Below are 20,738 nucleotides of genomic sequence, written 5' to 3' on the forward strand. Positions count from 1 at the left end.
AAGAAAAACACAAGGAATGGGAAATCTGTATATTCCATTACATGCCAAGAATGAAGATTACAAGTTGCAATAAAAAGAAAAGCTAATGGGAGCGTAACGGAATGGTGCATGCATATTAGCACCATCAGTCCAAAAATAACAGAATTACACATCAGCACATCCTAGAAGTAGTTACAACAGAAAGAAAATTATAAATATAAAATATATGCTAATAAAAATATTTATTAATCAGGCTTTGAAAAGTAAATTCCAGCCACATTTCAATTAAAAATTTTCTTGATGATGAGCATAGCTGCATTTTGATTTTAAAGTTAAAACTACAGACGTTATCAATTTCCATAGGATAAAATAGGGGATAAGAGATAACAAGACAAACATAAATCCTAAAGTTGAGCACAAGTGTGATATTTATGTTATATAACTGAGCATTTGACTCGTATCCAACTGTCCCAAACAAATAAGAGCAATCATATGTGACTTTAAGGCTATAATGGGGAACATCATCCTATGGGAACCAAACAACCTGAATTTTTCTTAAGCAGAAAGGTAGAAAAAAATTTACAATATACAGGCAGATGGAACAAATATCCCACTAGAACCCTTCTTATTGATTTATATAGAACATAATCTAGGCCAAGGTTCCGGTCAAACCATAATATAATATCCTGCTATTGCAATGGCCAAGTAACATGAAGATATTTCACTGAATTATTAAATGATATTTGGTAGACGGATTAGCCAATCTTCGGAGTCCTGAGGACCTTTTTAGATTCATCAACATACAATCGAACTCGCTGGGTTTTGTAATCACAGGTGACAAAATAACCAGGCAGAACCACTTGAATTTCAACCCCAGCCATCTCCTCCTTTATCTTTTTCTCTGCTTCTTCTTCAGTGACCCCAACTAGCTCAGGCCAACTTGTTTTTGTAGGATTATTTGTCCCCAGAAGCTGGTTGTAAGACCCTGCAACCACATATTTTGATACCACTTGGTGAATTAATTTGGCTTTGCATTGAATATTAGGAAAGAATAAAATTAACACTCACTTGGCAAGGGCTCATTAGGTTGCTCTTGAGGAGGATTAGTTCCTTGTCCTTGTTTTTCCTCTGCCATAAATACCAAAAAGCAGAACACTTCTCAAAATATCCTTTGCTGATCTGTGAGGGGGATGAAAGTTATCTCAAGCCTAAAGCTTTAAGTAGGGACTAAGAAAATCTATGACCGGATAGGGTTGGCTCTTTCTAGGTTGGCACCTCTTTTGGACATTTGTTTAATGAGACGATTAAGCTGGTTTTTCCAATGCCATGTGCCTCGAATTTGTGGTGTCATATAAGATAACTTGGACTATATGTTTGGTGTATATAATGGTGGTGACATCCTATAATTTATTAGTAAAAGGGTTTCAAAAAAATAAGTCAAGATAATATCTTTGCTCTAGCTAGTATATAAGTTTAGTTATCAAAGTAATTGGGAAGCTGTCAAAGTTTTAGGTTCAAATTCAAAAATATAATTCTATATTCAGTATGGAATTTTCAATACCAGGAGATACCCGAATCAGAGATTCAAGCCACGTGAGGTTTGCATGTTCACGCTGCTCCAGAGCTTCTTTTGCCATTAAACATTCTCAGAGCACCCATTGTTGACAAATTGTTCACTAAATAAAGGAAAATGGAGTAAAGTCTACAATTCAGAAGGAGAAATGACATAAATAGTAAAGAAACCTTTGGCTTGATTTCAATCTAGCTAATTAAATTTCAGTAATGGAAGAGAAAGAGACCAGCTCCCTTTGCATTCTTTATTTTTTTCATGCAAGGTACTGCCATTAAACAAACAATCCTACTTATTTTACAGCATTTTGTTACCTTCTCATTTGGCAACGAGGCAACAAGCCACAATGTATTCACAAGTCACAACACACATTCTTTAACACCAAAAACTAAGTGTACTCAACTATCCTATCTCTTGTCAGGCAAACATAAATTCATTAATATAGCTTCATCTATAATCTTAAGGTTTTGAGTTAAATTGGTTCTAGTATCAGAGCACGTATAATAACTCTAATATGTGTAATTATAAAATTGTATGTGATTAAAGAATTAATCATGCATTGTTGAGTTTAATTAAATAAAAAAATTAATTAAATGGGTGAAAGTCACTTTTGGGCAAAAAGTGCAATTAATGATAGTTTTAGGCTTAATATCATATGTGTAGGTAAAATTATCCGAAACTTAAAAATAAGTTGAGAAATATTATTGTAAAAATATTTTAAGCCAATACAACCAGTTTAGAAGAAAGTTAAGATAACGATATAGATAAGTTTTTGGGAAAACATTTTCTCCTTTTAAAGGAGAAAATTTTTCTCATGTTAGTGACACATTATATAAGTGGGTCCCACAAAATAGTGGAAAGAGAAAAAAATTAAAGGTGGGACCCACATATGCTTTGAGTCTCTAACATGAGAAAAAATTTCTCCTTTAAAAAGAGAAAATGTTTTCCCTAAGTTTTTACCTATTTGAAAGTTATTTATCTAAGGTTAAGTATTATTACTTAGAAACACTTCACAATTGTATCATCTTCTTCGTGGAACAGAAGAGGGAACTCGAAGCCATTGGTGAAAAGCTTTGATTTGCAACTTCCTTATTTCTCAATAAAATCAAGTGAAGTAAAGATCAAAGTTGCTTAGAATTGTGAAGAGAACATAACCTATAATCCACTTTCCATTAAAAAGCCTTGTATTAAGAGAAAAATGAAGGAAAAAGTGGCGACCCATTGTTGATTGGGTGTCTTGGAGCGGTCCATTGCTTGAAGTGAGGGTTGGAGAACCTTCGTTGCATGATTCTAGGTGAGTTCATATTAAGAAATTAGCATTTTATGAGCTTCTATGATAATGGGTGTTTTAGGTGGAGTTTATGAATATATGACTTGAATGTGGATAGTTTGAGCATGATTGGGGCTTAGGTCCTTTGGAGAAAAGTGTTTAGATGATGAAAATGTATTTGGAAGATCATTTTGCCCACCTTCATTAAATTTCAAAAATTATGCCTATGTAGTTTGATTTCTTGCATTCCAAGTAATGTGATTGGTTGGAGTGTTTGATATTAATTTTGATGTGTTCACTTGAATCTAGAATTGAGCCTTGTGGAACTTCTTTGATTGATCAACCATTGGTGGAATCAATGGATCTTGATTTGGATACTTGACTTATTCAAGTATAGGTGAGTTCATACCAAGTGTTGTTTGAATTGCCTATGTGATTAATGAATATTGATATATTCGTAAATGCTTATGATTGATGTCATTGCACCTTTGTGTAGGTGTTTATTTTGTGAGGTTGTGTCTTTGAGAAAAGTTTGATTGTTTGCATACTTGGTGGTGAGATAAAGGTTGGTTGGAAACAGGTAAGCCTTCAGACCTTGGGATTTATCTCTTTATTTTTCCATCAAGCCCTAATGGGGTAATTGTTATTGTTGGTGTATGTAATTACAATAAAGTAGTTCAAAGCATTGATATATGTATGTGCATGCACTAAGTGTGGCATAGGATGGTGTTTCCCTATGCTTGTATATTGAATGACGATGCATAATTCATATTTGGTAGATTCCCTGGCCAGTAGGACTCTTTACATTTGAGAATCCATAGGATGGCGAGGTGCCGAAGGGATGTCTTATGAAGATGTTTTACATACTGCATGGATATGTATATATTGTATTATTTACTGTTATTTCTTGTACACTTCAAGTGAACTCTAGCGTGGAGGAATTCTCCAAGAACCCATAGTTTATTGAGATGTTTATTTGACCCCGTGTTGCGGGGACCACCTTTCAGGTACAGGCACTGAGGGTGCTAGAGCGTTTGTTAGCAGGAAGCCACAGTAAATTGACTTGTACGACATGCTGTTGACATAACTATTATTGTAGTTTATGTTTTTTGTATTATGGACTTGCATATAGCATGTTATTTTGGATCACTGTAGCATCATATGTTTATGTAGTTTTATTTGAGCTTCTGTATTGTCGATGCATGGAGAAAGGACTTAGCCTATGATCATAGTTGTTGATGCATGTAAAGGACTTTGATCATTTGTTTTGTATTAGTTAAGTTTCTCATTTATGTAGTCTGTGGACATTTATGTATTTTGATACAATTATGATGGAAAGGCTTGTACGCCTATTGGATAGACTAAGATGATGTCAGTATTTATTGAACTGTTTATCAGGTTGACATATCATGTGGGAATTATCCCTAGATGTCTGAAAAACAAACAGAGCTCTGTCCATTTTGTTTGGGCGATGTTGGTAGGAGATTATCACCTTGTGTGATTAACTATAATCATTGCCATGTGAAGGAATGTTGTTTATGGAAACTTCATGGTGGTATGATACATTTAAGCGATATTAGATATTTCCGCAATTTGTATTAGTTAATTATAGTTTGAATTATTTATAAATACGTAAAGTGTTTTAATCAGAAAATAGTATGTTTTTAAAAGAGAAAAATTAATCAGTGTTTTAATCAACTGCTATGATTGTAACTGCGCTTAATATCATATGTAATAATAACAAACTGGTTCTTGAACGGAGTGTTACAACAAGCGTGACTAAATGATCATGAGTTCGATCATTGCCGCCTCTTTTTTATTAATAAATGCACAATTGATGACATGTAAAAGAGTTATTTAATAATTTATTCTCTTACAAAGATTATAGAGAAATATTACGAATGCATATTTAATGATATGCAATTTTATATTATTATATTTATTAAAATAATACAATATTAAGTGATTGATAATTTTTTTATAATATATGAAATTAGTAATCATACAGAGATGTAAAATTATTTTGAATCATCAATTATTTGATTAATTCAGTTCGTGTTGGATAGGATTACAATGATGCAAAACAAAGAGATAAATAGTTAATGCAGATAAGTTATATGTATTTACTCCCAAAATAATATTCATGATTGAAAAATTAAATAATTATAATTATAAAGATTATAATAACACTGAAATAAATTAAAATTACAAAAACACCATGATTTCCACCCAAAACGACGTTATATTAAGCTTACTACAGATAATTTATCTGCAATAACTACAGAAAAGGCGAACCCATAGTTTATATTTAAAAAAAATGGATTATATTTCTCTCATTTTACATGAGAAAAGCCAAGTTCTTACATGTAGGGGTGCTAAACGAGACAGGGGCCTTTGACTCGGCTCGTGAAGGCCTGAGCTTACATGTTTAAAATTGATTGTTGGAACAAGGCTTGGACTTGTATAAAAGCTCGTTTAATAAAAAGGTCTCAGGCTCTTATTCAAAAGTTCGGCCTTAGAGCCTCTCAGGCTAGCCTAATATATTAATTTTTATTTTTATTTTATATTTTTTATACTACTTGTGATAGCCCTCTCTCTCTCCTCAATCCATTTCATCCCATTTTATTAATTAAACAGACTTTTTGAATGATTTTGTTTTATATTATGATGTTTGGATATATATTAAATTTATGAATATTTATGGAATTACTAGTGATGTTGATTGTATATTTTGTTTGGATAAATTTTTATTGTCTTATTTTTTTAAACAGGCTAACAGGATCAACAAGGCTTTTATTTTTTGTAAATAAGACAGGCCACATGCTTAAATTATATTCATAACAGGTAACAGGCTTGGTCAAGCTGACACATTTAAACACAAGCTTAGCCTTTTAAGACCAAAGCTCGTCTCGGCTCGGCCCGTTAACACCCCTACTTACATGCACAAAATAGAGGTGGATCCCACCTCTATTTTTCTCTATCCTCTTGCATGTGGTCTGGTGTATGATATATCTATATTACATGAGATAATCCTTCTCCTATAACATAAAAAATGATTTTCCGAAAAAATATATAGTGAAACATAATGAATGCAGATTTAATGATAAGCAATTTTATATATTTTAAAAATGATATATTATTAAATTAGTATATTGAATCAATAAAATTATTTTTTATATTTTGCGAAAATATTAATATTTGAGAGACATAAAGATTTGGTTAATATAATTAATGAAATTTATTATGATAGTAGTTATTAGGAAGGAAAATCTTTTAATTTATTAATTGATTAATTTTTTTTAATTACTAAAAAAGTAAGAAGAAATAAAATAGATCTTTTTAAATGGGGTTACTAATTTAATATATGTATAAGGTAATTGAATGGGGTTATATATATGTGTTTATGTATCTTAAATAGGATTGTTATTAATTTACTATATGTATATGCGTGTAAATAAATTCTTACTCTTGTATTGAGGCAAGGAAATTTTTTTATAATAATAATTATTATTATTATTTTTATTATTATTATTATTATTACAATTACAAGTTTCTTTGCATGATATCAATTTTATTTCAATTCTTGTCCTTTGCTTTTTCCTTCCAAATTGGACGCGTTCTAATTTTATATTCTGTCGGCTCGAAAGATATTAAGAAATAACATAAGTTGCAACGTTGTAGGAAAGGGTTATATTTATAAACTTTTTATTTCTAAAAGTTCTCTCGGAAGAACATTAGGTTACGCTATGTTTTTTTTAGAGTACATAGTATAATTTACAAAAATTTGTAAAAAAATTTTGTGAAAGAATCCTTCTTCAACATTTTATTCGCATCGTTTATATATTCCTACAACAAAATCCATATTCCGTTTTTCTTTATACCAACCGTGTCCATCCATTGTCTTTGTGTCTCTTTCAAATATAAAAAGAAAGTGAGAATAAAGGAAACAGAGATGAAACAATGAGGCAAATAAATAAAAAATAAAATACAAATTGAGTTGGTCTAATTGAGTGAGGTGTTGGTCATGTGTTGCATGTGAAAGAATATTAGGAAAGGCACAAACAGATCTAGATCACTTAGTTAAAGGATCAAATCCATCTAGCTAGCCATATACCAACCAACCCTCTTCAAGTCAATAAAAAGCTTCACTTTTTCTATCAATAAACTGTGTATACAATATTTCAGGCTACAAAACAAAATTAACATCTCATCAATTGATGTCCCATTAAGAAACTATATATAAAGACAATTGGTCATCAATTTTTACATTCATAGCACTGCCTCTCTCTTTTTTCTTCCTTCTCCATACATCCTATGTACAGAGACAAACCCAGATTTTATTTTTATTTTTTTACCAAATCTGGCCAACTGTCTAGAATTATATATAAGACATTCACACATCTGTGCGTTACAGATACCCACAAAGAGAGAGAGAAAGATGGGTGTTGGAATATATGGTTTGTTTGTAGTGGCAATTTGTCTGTGTCCATGGGTGTGTTTGGGGAGTGATGGAGGATGCAACATGTATGAAGGGAACTGGGTTTGGGATGATTCTTATCCTCTTTATGACTCTTCATTATGCCCTCACATTCGTATGGAGTTCGATTGCTTGAGATATGGTCGTCCTGATCATCAATACCTCAAATATAGGTGGCAACCCAAGAACTGTGACTTACCAAGGTACAAATTGACTGTATATGTTCTTCAATTTCTTTTAATTTTCAATGAAATGTGTGTATAAACAGTGATTTGGCTTATCTATTCTTACTTTTATGTGAGTTCATTTTTAATCACTCGAGTAGTTTGAGATAGAAGACATGATTAGGACATCTACCAAAAAAAGATATGACGATGATAATGTTGATAGATAGTGATTTTTTGCACACGCATGATACGGCGTCAGTAAACATAGCTATCACTTATCAGTATGAGTATCGTATTTGATACGATATGGGTATTTATGAAAACTCGACATATTACATGTTGATCAGTCCAATATGGGTTGGGCTTGACTACACACGGTTGAGTCTCATTTAATAGGAGTCTGGTTCTTTGTTAGAATGAGTGTTGCAAGATGATGATTTCGGGGGTTATTATGTGACTTCATGGGACACTCTCCAAGATAAGGAATGTAAGGCTGGATGTGGCCGAGATAAATTGGGGACACTTGTAAAGCACTCTGACACTCAAATCAGCATATAGGTTATGAGTTTTGGTTAAGATAGATTATATAATGATTGATTATCTTGTTTATGTCACCTTAGTATGACAATATTTAACCTCATTGGTGCATAGAAGTGGCTCTTGCATGCTATCTCATATGCAAGATGTCTATTTGTAGGCTACATCTTATAGAAGTAATTAGAATCAAGTGTCTATCTCATAACAATAAATTATTAGGATTACAAGTGATAAAATGGGATCGGTTCACCCCGCCCGACTATTGGGACAGGAAGGGCTGAGTTTCTCAAATCCACCGCCCATCAGCCCGCCCAGGCTGAATTTTTCAAAAAAAAAATTAGTGTGAAATTTCACGGGCTTTGGGGGCTAAGTTTTCTAGTTCTCCTTCAAAGACAAATTGTCCCTAATTACGATGACTTTACAACGCGTTTGCTAGGAGGAATATTTTATATTTGCTGGAAAACCATGATCGGGGATATAAAAATGTTACGTTTGGTTTCTAAAAAACAAAAACTTTCCAAGGTCAAAATTTTTCGCAGAATTTGGTTTTCTTCAAAAAATTGAGTACGATCTCCAGCTAAAAAATTCCATATATTATATGGAAATGTTTCTTGCCAGAGCAACTGGAAATTAATCTTGGTTGTTGCGGACAAAATTGACCTTGGTTATTGTACCATCTGTAACCACAGCAAAGAAGGTAAAGGTGGGGTTATTTTTGTAAAATAACCTCATATTTCCACTAATATTTAACAATCAACCAAACACACACTCACTTAATTTAACTATAAAATTCCAGAAAAATTTGCTCATACCAAATACCTTTTCAGTAATATTTCAGTAAAATATATTTTTCATTACATTCCGGAAATAATACATTCCGGTAATAATTATTTTCTAGATAAATAAATAAAAAAATTCTACCAAATGCCCTCTAAAGACCTAAACTAACAATTTCGTGTGTCGCTATGAGAGATGATATATATGCAATGCATTTCCTTAGTCTTAAAACCTTATTTGTTGGGTCCATTGGGTTATTTATGGGCAACTGGGCCTCGTATCTGGCACGAGATTATCCATATCACGTATATTTCACATTAGTTGAATATGGAGAAATAATATATTAGGTCAATATTTTCCTTTACTTTATTGTACTTGTATTTTATCACTATTGATATTAAATATAGTTACCATATAAATACATCTACCATTTTAAGATATGACTAAACTTTTTGTACTCTCCATATATTATCAACGGCGCCTTTAGTGTTTTTAATATCTCGCAAAAGTTATAAGGTAGAAAGCATGTATCACGGCATTTATTTTAAATTAAAAGTTAAAACCCATAGACCCATGTGCTTAGGCTGTGGTTGGTTAGTGTATAATATAAAGGGAAATTTTAAGAGTAACTTTTTTCCTAGTCTTCTCTCTTAAAGATGAGAGATAATCTATATTATATTCTTACTCTTTAAGACATGATTTTATTTTTATTCAACATTTTTTTTTGTGTTTTTTAAACTTTTAATTTAATTATTTTACAAAATTTTATTTCATTTTTTAAAATTAATTGTTATTATTATTTTTCAAGCGCTTAGTCACGAAGTGATATAACAAATGCGTTAATTGATATTGCTTTCAACAATGAAATTCAAGATTCTTGTATGAAATTAGTATACCTAAATAAAGTATACTAAATTTAAGTATTAACTTATTATTAATACACTAATAAACATAATAATTATCTGATTATAATTAATAAAACGTCAATACTTTACCCTCAAATTAAATACACTGAATATATCAAGAATCTTTGTTTAACAATATCCTAATTTTTCTCCATCGCCTAATATTAATGTTTGTATTAAATATCAATAACATGTGACCAAAGTCAACGTGAGTGCTAGGTGTTTGCTACTTGGACCAAATGGCATGTGATAGCTGCCTGTGATTAACTGGCATGCGATAGGTCTAACAATAGTAAGTAGCAAAATTATGGGTCAAGGAAAAGGACAATAGAACTTTACATTTTGGACTGTTAACCCGTGAGCTTAAATGCATTTGTTTGGTTAAGATTATTGAATTCTTGAGCACTTATTATGCCATCCTCATTTATTTCTATTCATCAAACCTAATTTTAATAGCATTTTTGTAATCAAAATACTCTTTGCAGATTTGATGGGAAAGATTTCTTGACAAAATTAAAGGGGAAGCAGATCATGTTTATAGGGGATTCTGTTAGTCTCAACCATTGGCAATCACTTATATGCTTGCTTCATTCTGCTGTGCCCCAAAGTGAAATATTACAACAGGGCACTGACTATATCACTAACCACACATTCCAGGTCAGTGAGTTATCTACCCATAAGCCGCCATTTCATTGTTCAGAATTTAAATGTGAGCGGTGAAATCCAACAATAGTTAAAAGAATCAACTAAATGTATTAAGATTATGGATTTAGACCTAATATTGGGTTCACAAGATTATTATTTAGCCCATCCATGATGATTTTCCTGGAGTGGGTTTCTTTGTCCCACCTAAAAGAAATTATATAAATAAAGGGTTGTGATTTTCAAAACGAGAGCATTTTTAAAACTACCGGAGTATCGAATAATGAGTGCTACTGTCATTCAAAATGAGACACATGTATCTAATAAATAAATCGCTAGCGACTATTCTATTTTTCTCTCTCCTCAGCACTGACATGATAATATATCAACATTGGTGTCTTGTTTCTATTAAATGAATGTACTTAACAGTGGATGCGATAGGGGCACTTAAAATATTTTTCTTAGAAAGAATAAAAAGTCCAATATCTTATAAATTTATTTATTTATTTATTTATATTTTTACTAAAGTTTCAAGCAATGACAATATACTTGTGCAGGACTATGGAGTTTCAGTGATTATTTTCCATTCTTTATATTTGGTTGACATCATAGAAGAGGAAAAAATTGGACGAGTCTTGAAGCTTGATTCCCTTCAGAGTGGAGACATATGGAAAGACATGGATGTTTTGGTTTTCAACACTTGGCTCTGGTGGTACCGCAGAGGACCCAAGCAACCGTAGGAATTCTTCAAACAAATTAAATTAGTGCCCCCCAAAAGGGTGATTGTTACAATAGTTAGCAAGTAACGTCGCCATTTTGTTATGTTTGCAGATGGGATTATATTCAAATAGGGGACAAGATGCTCAAAGACATGGATCGAATGGAAGCTTTTAAAACGGGCTTGACAACTTGGGCTAAATGGGTAGATGCAGTGGTAGATCCAAGTAAAACCAAAGTTCTTTTTCAAGGAATTTCTCCTTCCCACTACAAGTAAGTATATAAACATTCTCTTTTAATAAATTTACGGGGAGGAGCAACTTATAACTGCATAAGGGTTATTTGGATATACTTAAAAAAAATACATTTTATCCATTGTTTTTTGTTGAATAATTTTTTTTTTGAAAGTCAAAATTATTTTGCATTCGGATATAGTAGTTATAAAAACTTTTAAATAAAAAATTTATTTAAATGTTAACATAAAAAAAAAATTCATATATATTTGGGTTTTGAATTGAGGAGAAAATTAGATTTTGAAGAGATTGCATTACGGAGAAAAAACAAATAAACATTTATTTTGAAAAAAAAAAAGTTACTTACGGAGGAAAAACAAACCCATCAAAGTTATCTAAGTCCTAGAAATTTTACACCTACTGATGGAATAAATCTTTGGTGCTACACCAAAGATTCAGTACATCCCACCAATAGAAACATTACATGTCAGTTAAATTTATTTTTCTCTGCCAAGTTTTTTCTCTCTCTTATGATGTGTAATGCTCCTATTGATGGGATGCACTGAATTTTGGTACAACAGTAGTACCAAATATTTATTCCTATTGATCTCACTTATATTTAATCATTTTCATGTCTAATAAATTAGAACCCTTAAATACAAGTGGCGTCAATGACTAATAATTAACATAAACTTCAACTGATGTATTGATCATTACTCTAAATTCAAAGCTTAAATAATTGTTAGCACGTAATATTTTTAATTGGTGTTCATATATCTTTCTTTTCTTTTGATTTTTTAACCCCTACTTGTGCATATAAATTAGTGGCATAGATTGGAATGAGCCAGAAGTGAGGAACTGTTCAAAAGAGACACAGCCAATAAGTGGATCAACGTACTCGACTGGATTGCCACCTGCATCATATGTATTGCAAGATGTGCTGAAGACAATAAGCAAGCCTGTTCATTTGCTTAACATTACAACTCTCTCACAGTTGAGAAAAGATGCACATCCTAGTTCTTACAATGGTTTCAAAGGCATGGATTGTACCCATTGGTGTGTAGCAGGGCTTCCAGACACTTGGAATCAGCTGCTGTACGCAGCACTCACTAGTTAGAAGTGAAGACCAATGATTTTGGGATAGAGGGAAGGTTTATGTGTATGTTTCTTTTTCAGACCACACAAACAATGTCTTGTCAAAATTTCAACTTAATAAAATGAGATGCTAGAGCATGTGTTCATATCATGGAAACTTAAAAGAAAATTATCCACATTTAATGAATCATTATAAGAGTTTTAAGTTATAGTATGAGAAAAACGCTAATCAACTTATAAGGGATTGTTTTAATTTAATTAGTGATTGAGAGATCAAGTTTTTAAAAACACAAATATGTTAAAATTTAGTAAAAAGAGTTTTGTTCTTATATCCAACTTAAATTACACTAGTTAGATAATTGATCAACCGATAAATAATAAAATAAAATAAAACCTTTTAACAAGAAAAAACAAGCTTCTTTTTTTTTTTTTTACCAAATAGGATTATCTATTTTCTACAACAATTTGAGAAGTACCATTTTTTTCTAAGTGATGTTCCTTATATGATACACGTACACCTATGTCATGATTATCATCTATAGGCGCATACTTTTTCTTGGGATGCTCACATTTCTCTTCACACCCTATGATAGCTTGAGCCAAAAAAAAGGTCATATCATGTACAGTCTATAATCTAGAGAGATCTTTACAATTCAAGACACGGACCTTTTTATATTGAAGAAGGTACATAGATGACCAAAGTAAGCTCTATTCCATATTATTATACTGTACTACCGAATATTAGAAATGTGCAAAATAATTAAAAAAAAAAAAAAACTGAATCGAAGCTGACTCGAATTCAACCAAACTTTAAAATAATTGATTTTTAAAAATTATTTCATGAACCAAACCAGTTTTTAAAGAATCAGTTTATGAATCGAACCGGTTTTAGAATCAGTTTAAGAATCAAACCATTTTGAACCGAACCGAGCCATTTCTGAACCGAACCGTTTTCAAATCGAACCAAATTAATTTTTATAACTTTATTTTTTTATTTTTTATTTTTTATTTTTTTTCTTTTCAAAAGAGGGTCGACCCGAATCGGTTCCGAACCGAACCGTTTCCAACCGAACCAAACCAATTCCGAACCAACTCATTTAAACCAATTCGGTTCAATTTTTTCAAAAAATCCGATTCGATTCGACCCATGCACGTCCCTACCCAACGTGCACCCCACTAAATAGCTAATGCTTCATTTTTTTAAATTTATTATTCGCAAGTGCTAACATTATCTTTTGCCGTAGGGTTTTTGTTTAGAATTTTGAGAAATCCGAAGATGGTAATTTAAATTACTTATGTTTTTCAGATAATTTCTGGAAATAAAAATTGAAAATATATTTTTTTTTTCAAAATTTAACCCTATCAAACAATATCACTCGGAGAGTGATATTTTTGGATTTATGAGGAAATGAAAAATTTAACACATTTCTAACAATATTTTTAATCAACATCAGAAAAATTAATCCCACATTTCTGAGAATATTTTAACATATCAAAAAGCTTTTTTTGTAACATTTCTAAGAAAGTCAATTTTTTACCATATTCGTGAGAATTGTAATTTCTGAGTAAATAAACAAATTTCTTCCACAAAAGACTCCCTTGAAACATGAAAGAATAAAATTAAAGTTCTGCCTACTGTACTATATAAATAAATAATGGGAGTTATACTTCTCATTCAAGTGCAAAATAAAATTCATTCCTGCTCCTTCGATCTTTGCGCTTCTCTTTTTATTTTTATTTTTTAATCTGTCAGAATCACTCAAACTGGGTCTGCTAAAAAGATTTAAACTTTTGCGGTTAAAGAACAACTATAAATTCCATAAATAAAATCTTCAATAAATACATTTTTGGGTCCTTAACAAAAAACACAGTCACTAATTTAGTTTCTTACAACAACAAAAAATTAGTCGTCCGGTCCGGTCCTTATAAGATTCAACGTGAACTCATTTTAATCCTTTTGAGGGACTAATGTTGATCTTTTTTAAATTTGTGAAGAACTACAATTTTAACTAAATGGATTTATTTTGAATTTCTTAAAGACCTCGAGACTAATTTTTTTTTGTTAGGAATTGTTGAGGACCTAAAAAAATATTTACTCTAAAATCTTAGACTTTTACCTGACTCCACTTTCATACATAACAAGAACAAGATTGCAAACTAAACAGAACATAATGTAAAGGCTTAGTTATGTTATGTTCGCTTGGTTCCACAATTTTAGTAGAACCAAAATATACCATACTTCAATCCTAAACCCAGTTCTGCTATGTATTGAAAATGCACTAAACATGTAGTAGAACTCTTATATTTCATCCCACTCTAACAAGTTTACCAAACGCTACCATAAAGAGCAAAAACATCAACCCGTAAAAATCAGTCCACATTCCTCTGGCCAATCAAATTAGGTCAAATTGAAATTATGCTCACTGAAAACCAGCAAAAATATAATAAAAAAAGTACACATCTAGTTTGGTCTCTAAAAAGTCGAGTTGAGAGATAACTTTGAATTCTAAATATGTATAAACATCAATTTAGTCCTTGAAAGAAAAATAAATTATGTCATCTCCCCTGATAAAGTGGCTAAATTGATGTCACTCTCCATCTTTCAAAGACTAAATTGATCTTTTACCAATCTTTCAAGAATCAAAATGGTAGTTTACTTTATGCAGAGATATATTAGTACATTCAAGAATATGATTCTTTTAAGAAAATTACCTAATAAAAAAGAACTTAAATCTCCACCGACACGCTACTCTGAATCATAAGAAAACAAAATAAAAACAGATCTTAGGTATGCATCAAAAAGTATATATTGTATCCCATGTACGAATTGAGTTTCATTAGAAGTAGTAGTAGTAGCAACAGACAGATTGTTAGTCCATGTAGCAAAAAGTATATACTCGAAAACAAGAGAGCTTAAACCTAACCAGAAAAGAAAAGTTATTTACATGAATTGTTAGTCCAACAAAAACCTTCAATTATCTGCAGCAGACAGATTATACTCGCGTGCCAAACGATGAGCAGTTCTATCAGCCATAATACCCTCTATCATCTTCAACTTTTGGTAATGCAGTTTAAGTGTGCCTTCCTGCTGCTTTGCAAGCTTCTTTTCTTCTTCTAATTGCAGCTAAATAAAAAAAAGCACGCAAACACACACTTTAGAATCTCATAGTATATCTCCAACAGAAACATATAATCATTAAAGACTTACAGCTTTGGGAATCATTTTGACACTAGAAAAGGGGACTAGATGATCACTGAGGAAGATGGTCTTCCATACAAATAAAAGTGTGTTCTAAATCACTAGGAGTGAGCTAATGGTTAAGGGTTTAGAGTGCTTGAAAGAGATCATAAGTTCAAACCTCCATGCTATCATGGTAACAAAAAATAAAAATAAAAATTGTTCTTCAGCCAGAAAAAAAAAATAAAGATGAGCTTTCTTTTCAGTTTTTGCATATAACTAAAGTTAAGGGTACTTTATTTAAAATAATACCCAATTTTCAGACAGGGACAGGATTCTGTAAAAAGATGTTTTTTTTCCCTAAAGTGAACAAGGGTGTAAGTGTAACCATCGATCCTTAATTTAATTTAAAGTGCATCATAATCTTAACTCACTAAAATTCAGCTTTACTAGCTCATTTTTAAGACAAGATCACTTTTGAACTCTCCCGCAAGCACACTTTAAACACATGAATGTTTCGTTTCAGTAATATCCCCTCAATGGGGGCAATGCCATATTAGGGATAATAAATATCACATTGGCATCACATTACACATGTAAGTGATATCTTTTTTCCTTGAAAATAAAACCAAGAAATTATCCTAACCACAAACTGAAAGGTCAAAGCAACTAAAGTAACATAGCAGATAACATAACAGGGAAGGCAAATTCTGTATGCTTAGTAACGAATCAACAAATGCGTCAAACAGTTCTATCATATTTCAACTTCTTGAAAAATACAGCATCCATAGTTTCTGGTATATTTTATACGGATAGACCATTTTTTCCATCCCTAAATTTTCCCAGTTTCTAAATTTGTACCTGATATTTTCTGTTATATCAAAATCACCCTAACTTCCCTTATAATAATCATACAATTGATAAAGTTTGTATGCAAACAGCTCACAAGAAATTAAGAATCACTTTTTATTGGGTTACTACACCATTTCCACTAGTAGATCCCAAAAACTTACTAGTAACTTTCACACTCTCACACTAAAAATGCTTATTGCTTAATGTTACCGATAACTGCTCTTCAGTTAAAGAAAAAAGTTGAAACAAATTCAACAATTCAAGTATATTCTTAACACAACCAAGCATTTAGAAATACACCAAAATATAACATTAACAACAAAGGTAAAATAAACAAATAAATATTCATTGGGAAACAGATATTCCAAACATCTAGTCCTAGAGGCTTACTCTGCCAGGTGCAGAAATTATCGGAATAGTAATATTAATAAGAACTATAAAAAAGTAATTGATTAATACGAACGAACTTACTTTGTGCATGAATGCTATTTCAGCATCATGTTTGCGAGTAAGTTTCTTCATTTCCTTTGCCACCTCAAAATCAGGGTCATTAGGATCTAGCCAACAGCACTCAATCTTTCTGTTAGGTTTTGCTGGCCGATCATCAAACATTTCCATTACAGCGGGACGAGCCCTTACAGGGCGTGGCATCCCAGACATCATGAAAGGATAATGACCCATCATTGATATAACTTCCTTGACCTTCTTTGCAGAATCCAATTCTACTAATGCACACTGTGGCAGATTATTTGGTCCAATGAAGTTGGGAATGAACTTAACACTTTTAACAGTTGCAAACTGGTCAAAAGCAGTTCTAATCACAGATTCAGTGACCTGTGGTGACAGGTTGTCCAAGTACACTGTCCTACTAACTTTCTGTTCAAATGCAGCATACTCATCTTCTGATGACGCCATGTAATAAAAGTGAATGAAACCTAAGAACAACAAATTTCAAACCTAGGGTAATTAATAGTTATAGTAATCAATAGCTACAAAATTTCTATGGAAAGGGACATGACAAAAAATTAAAGAACAAGTTTTGCACCCAGACACCAGATTGATTTCCCTTTATGCTACAAACAAGCCATTAACGATGAATGTAACTTCAATGAGTAGGACAGCTTAAAGTTCTTTTAACAGACAATTAGTTGAATTGAAAAGTCATTTTATTGGTGTAAATTGTACAACAATGCAATGTCTCTAAAATGCAAAACACAATCATTTATTTTAATCAATGCTAGAGCCTCTCAAGTTCACTTCTTTAGCTTAAGAACAGACATGGGTCATGAAGTCATGGGTTTTTTTTTTCTTTTAATTTTTTCACTGTTTTTTTTATTTTAATTTATTAGAACAGAAGTATCAAATAGAATTTGAAACCAACCTTACTCTGACCACCAATTTACCAAGTTTAACCCAAATTGAATGACCAGGACTTGCAAGAATAGTGGTAAGGAAATTCTTCTACATAGCGTTAACCTTTCTTGCATTCTTGTAAAGATGTTGTTTCTTTCGTGAAATTCAGACAATCAAAAGAAAATCCTGAAATTAAGATCCTCAACTACTTCCCTCATAATAACCACCACATTTTAAAGTTGAGCCTAGTCTTGGAGTTGCTTTCGAAGAGAAGTAAAATTTCTTGACAAATCATGCAGCAAGACTCACCAATTGTCCAAGAAGCATCAAACGCAGTTAATTAATTATTCATTATGTACACTTATGTACTAATTATTTTTTATTTTAATATGTTACATAACATAATTAATTAAATTAATATGTTACACTACTCTGTACTACCTATATATATTTAATATATTACACACAAAAATTAAACAGGCCAGGAATAAAAACTTACTTGGTATGGAGCTTTAGAGAGAAGATTAAAAAAAAAAAGAGAGAGAGAATTGAAGAAATGAGGGGGTAAGGAAGAATTTGTAAAGGAACGAAGGTTTATATAGTGGTGAAGATTGTGAATAACTGAATATCATATATTTTTCTCTTTTAATTTTATTTTTGTGTTTTGGAAAAAAAAAAAGATAAAAAATAAAAGAAGTACAACTTATCGAGCCTTGCTTTGTTAATATCAAGTAAGGCTTAAGGCTTGTTCCATCAAGAAAGTGTCTCACTCAGTCAGACACCCTTCACCTCAGTTACATTCCCCAAGACCCAAGTTGCCGCCACTGCAAAGAAACGTGGAAGGAGAAGACCCACAAAGATATTGTCGTATTTGGTTAGAATATTTAGAGAAGACCTTTTTGGGCTATTTGACCCATTGGGGTTTTTTGATATTGTTATATATTAATTTGTTATTTGATTTTTGTTGTTTATTAATATGGATTATTTAATGACATAAGAGGAATCTAACGTCACATAATGTTATGAACTTTCTCCTGCGTCACTTACATATTTTTTTTTTTTTTCAATTGAATAACGCTTTCTTCAGCATTCACAAGATTTTACCAAATGGCACATTAGTCTCGTTATTGTAAAACTTCATAAACATTGTTGCAAATTTAAACTATGTTAATAGAAGATAAAATATGTTAAATGAGGTGTCATTGCGTAGATCTCAAAAAGTTACGTGAAATAAAAAAATTATCTAATGTAAATACTCTAGTCAAAAGTTATGACATTTCGAAATTTTACAGTAATGGAACTAACAAGATTATATCACTTGGCACAATGCTATAAATGATGGAGGAACATCACTCAATTGAAAAAAAAAAAAAAAATATGTAAATGATGTATGAAGGGTCGCGACACTCATTGTCACTTGATCCCCATGTCACTCAAACGACCCTCACAATAAATACGTTGAACCAAAAAATGGGGGCAAATCTCAAATGGGTAAAAGAGCTGACATGTTTGTGGTAAATATTACTGCGACCTACGTTGAACCAAAAAATGGGGGCAAATCTCAAATAGGTAAAAGAGCTGACATGTTTGTGGTAAATATTACTGCGGCCTTTTGACCGTACTAAGTTTTGTTTTAAAAAAATTTGATCGAATTAATTTTTTGGTCAAATATATTATCAATGTAATACATAATGACGCGGTAATTACCGCATTAAGACGCGGCATTATTAGCAATGTTTTATGTGCAATTTCAGGCGATTACACTGTAGCATTTATTAACTGAGACGCGGTAGTTTGACTACTACTTTTATGTATGACAGACTAAAGCTAACATGGTTCCCTACATACCGCGTTCAGTGTGACGGTTTTTGACATTGGCAATTTCTTATATTACAAGTCATACATCTAATGATTTTATCAAATGAAAAGAAAAGGGTTAAAATTCAAGGAGCAGGTATATACAATCCAAAGAATTGTAATGAAAACTAATATATATGGTCAAAAAAAAAATTGAGTGCTATATTTATATTTATATTTATTATAATTTCCTGAAATTTTATTAAAGATATTATTAAATTTTTTAAAAGTGCTATATTTATATTATTTAATTAAAAGTTTAAATTAATTTTCATGTGAACATATTAACTTTATTTAATTAATTGTAAATAAAATTTTAAATTTATTAAAAATAAAAGAATATAAACAAAAACGAAAAACTTGAACTTACTACAAAAATAAAGTATCTTTTGGATCTCAACAAAAATTACGGAACCCAATTTAATCCTTTAGAAAAAAATCGACCTGTGATCCCTCTTAATTCTAAAATAAACCCATGTTATTCTTTTTTAGGGACTAAAATAGGTCTTTTTTGAATTTTAGAAGTGCCACAATTTTGACTAACCGGATCAATTTTGGAATTCGGAAGGATCGCGGGTCGACTTTTTTTTTCCCTAAGATTAAATGTGGCACTGTAATTTTTGTTGAGGACCCAAAATATACTCTCTTTTTCTTTCAAAGAATTTGTGTGTACACTTGTACACAGTTGCACCACTACAGGTCTGCCGATGGTTCACGTGGTTCCCAGAATCACTAGATTTCAAAAAAGACCTACATTAGTCTCTCAAAAAGACTAACATGGATTTATTTTGATATTAAGATGGATCACATGTTAACTTTTTTTTGCTAAAGGATTAAATTGGGTCCCTTGGTTTTTGTTGAGGATCCAAAAAGTACTTTATTTTTGTAGTAAGTTCAAGTTTTTATTTTTTGTTTATATTCTTTTATTTTTTAATAAATTTAAAAAAGATTAAAATATTTTTTTGGGATCACCGCCTTTGAACCCCCACCCCTAAATATGCAGACATAAATAAAAAAATTTAAGTCCGCCACTACGTGAACAATTATCAACACCAACAAAGTTAATATGTTCACATGAAAATTAATTTAAACTTTTAATAAAATAATATAAATAGAGGAAGGTTAAACT

At 31.4% G+C, this 20,738-nt stretch overlaps 3 protein-coding genes across 3 annotated transcripts; 1 reads left to right on the forward strand and 2 right to left on the reverse strand.

The window, feature by feature from the left end:
- Nucleotides 1-382: 382 nt before the first annotated feature.
- LOC133301824 (subtilisin inhibitor CLSI-I) lies at nucleotides 383-1,194 on the reverse strand. The gene is made up of 2 exons (XM_061501522.1): nucleotides 1,048-1,194; nucleotides 383-964 (listed from the first exon to the last, which is right to left on the reverse strand). The coding sequence occupies exons 1-2, from the start codon at nucleotides 1,112-1,114 to the stop codon at nucleotides 735-737; spliced, it is 297 nt and encodes a 98-aa protein (XP_061357506.1). The 5' UTR covers nucleotides 1,115-1,194; the 3' UTR covers nucleotides 383-734.
- Nucleotides 1,195-7,257: 6,063 nt separating this feature from the next.
- Nucleotides 7,258-12,391, forward strand: LOC133301810 (protein trichome birefringence-like 38). The gene is made up of 5 exons (XM_061501504.1): nucleotides 7,258-7,499; nucleotides 10,168-10,339; nucleotides 10,882-11,060; nucleotides 11,156-11,314; nucleotides 12,100-12,391. Exons 1-5 carry the CDS (start codon nucleotides 7,258-7,260, stop codon nucleotides 12,389-12,391), a joined length of 1,044 nt encoding a protein of 347 aa, XP_061357488.1.
- A 2,949-nt stretch (nucleotides 12,392-15,340) lies between these two features.
- Nucleotides 15,341-17,350, reverse strand: LOC133301811 (ASI1-immunoprecipitated protein 1-like). Its single transcript, XM_061501505.1, has 2 exons — nucleotides 16,871-17,350; nucleotides 15,341-15,493 (listed from the first exon to the last, which is right to left on the reverse strand). Exons 1-2 carry the CDS (start codon nucleotides 17,312-17,314, stop codon nucleotides 15,341-15,343), a joined length of 597 nt encoding a protein of 198 aa, XP_061357489.1. The 5' UTR covers nucleotides 17,315-17,350.
- Between the last annotated feature and the right edge of the window lie 3,388 nt (nucleotides 17,351-20,738).

Source organism: Gastrolobium bilobum, unplaced genomic scaffold (genome assembly GCF_033153095.1).
Source record: "Gastrolobium bilobum isolate Gb01-03AN ecotype WA unplaced genomic scaffold, APGP_CSIRO_Gbil_v1 utg5528, whole genome shotgun sequence".
In the NCBI taxonomy this organism is placed as follows: Eukaryota; Viridiplantae; Streptophyta; class Magnoliopsida; order Fabales; family Fabaceae; genus Gastrolobium; species Gastrolobium bilobum.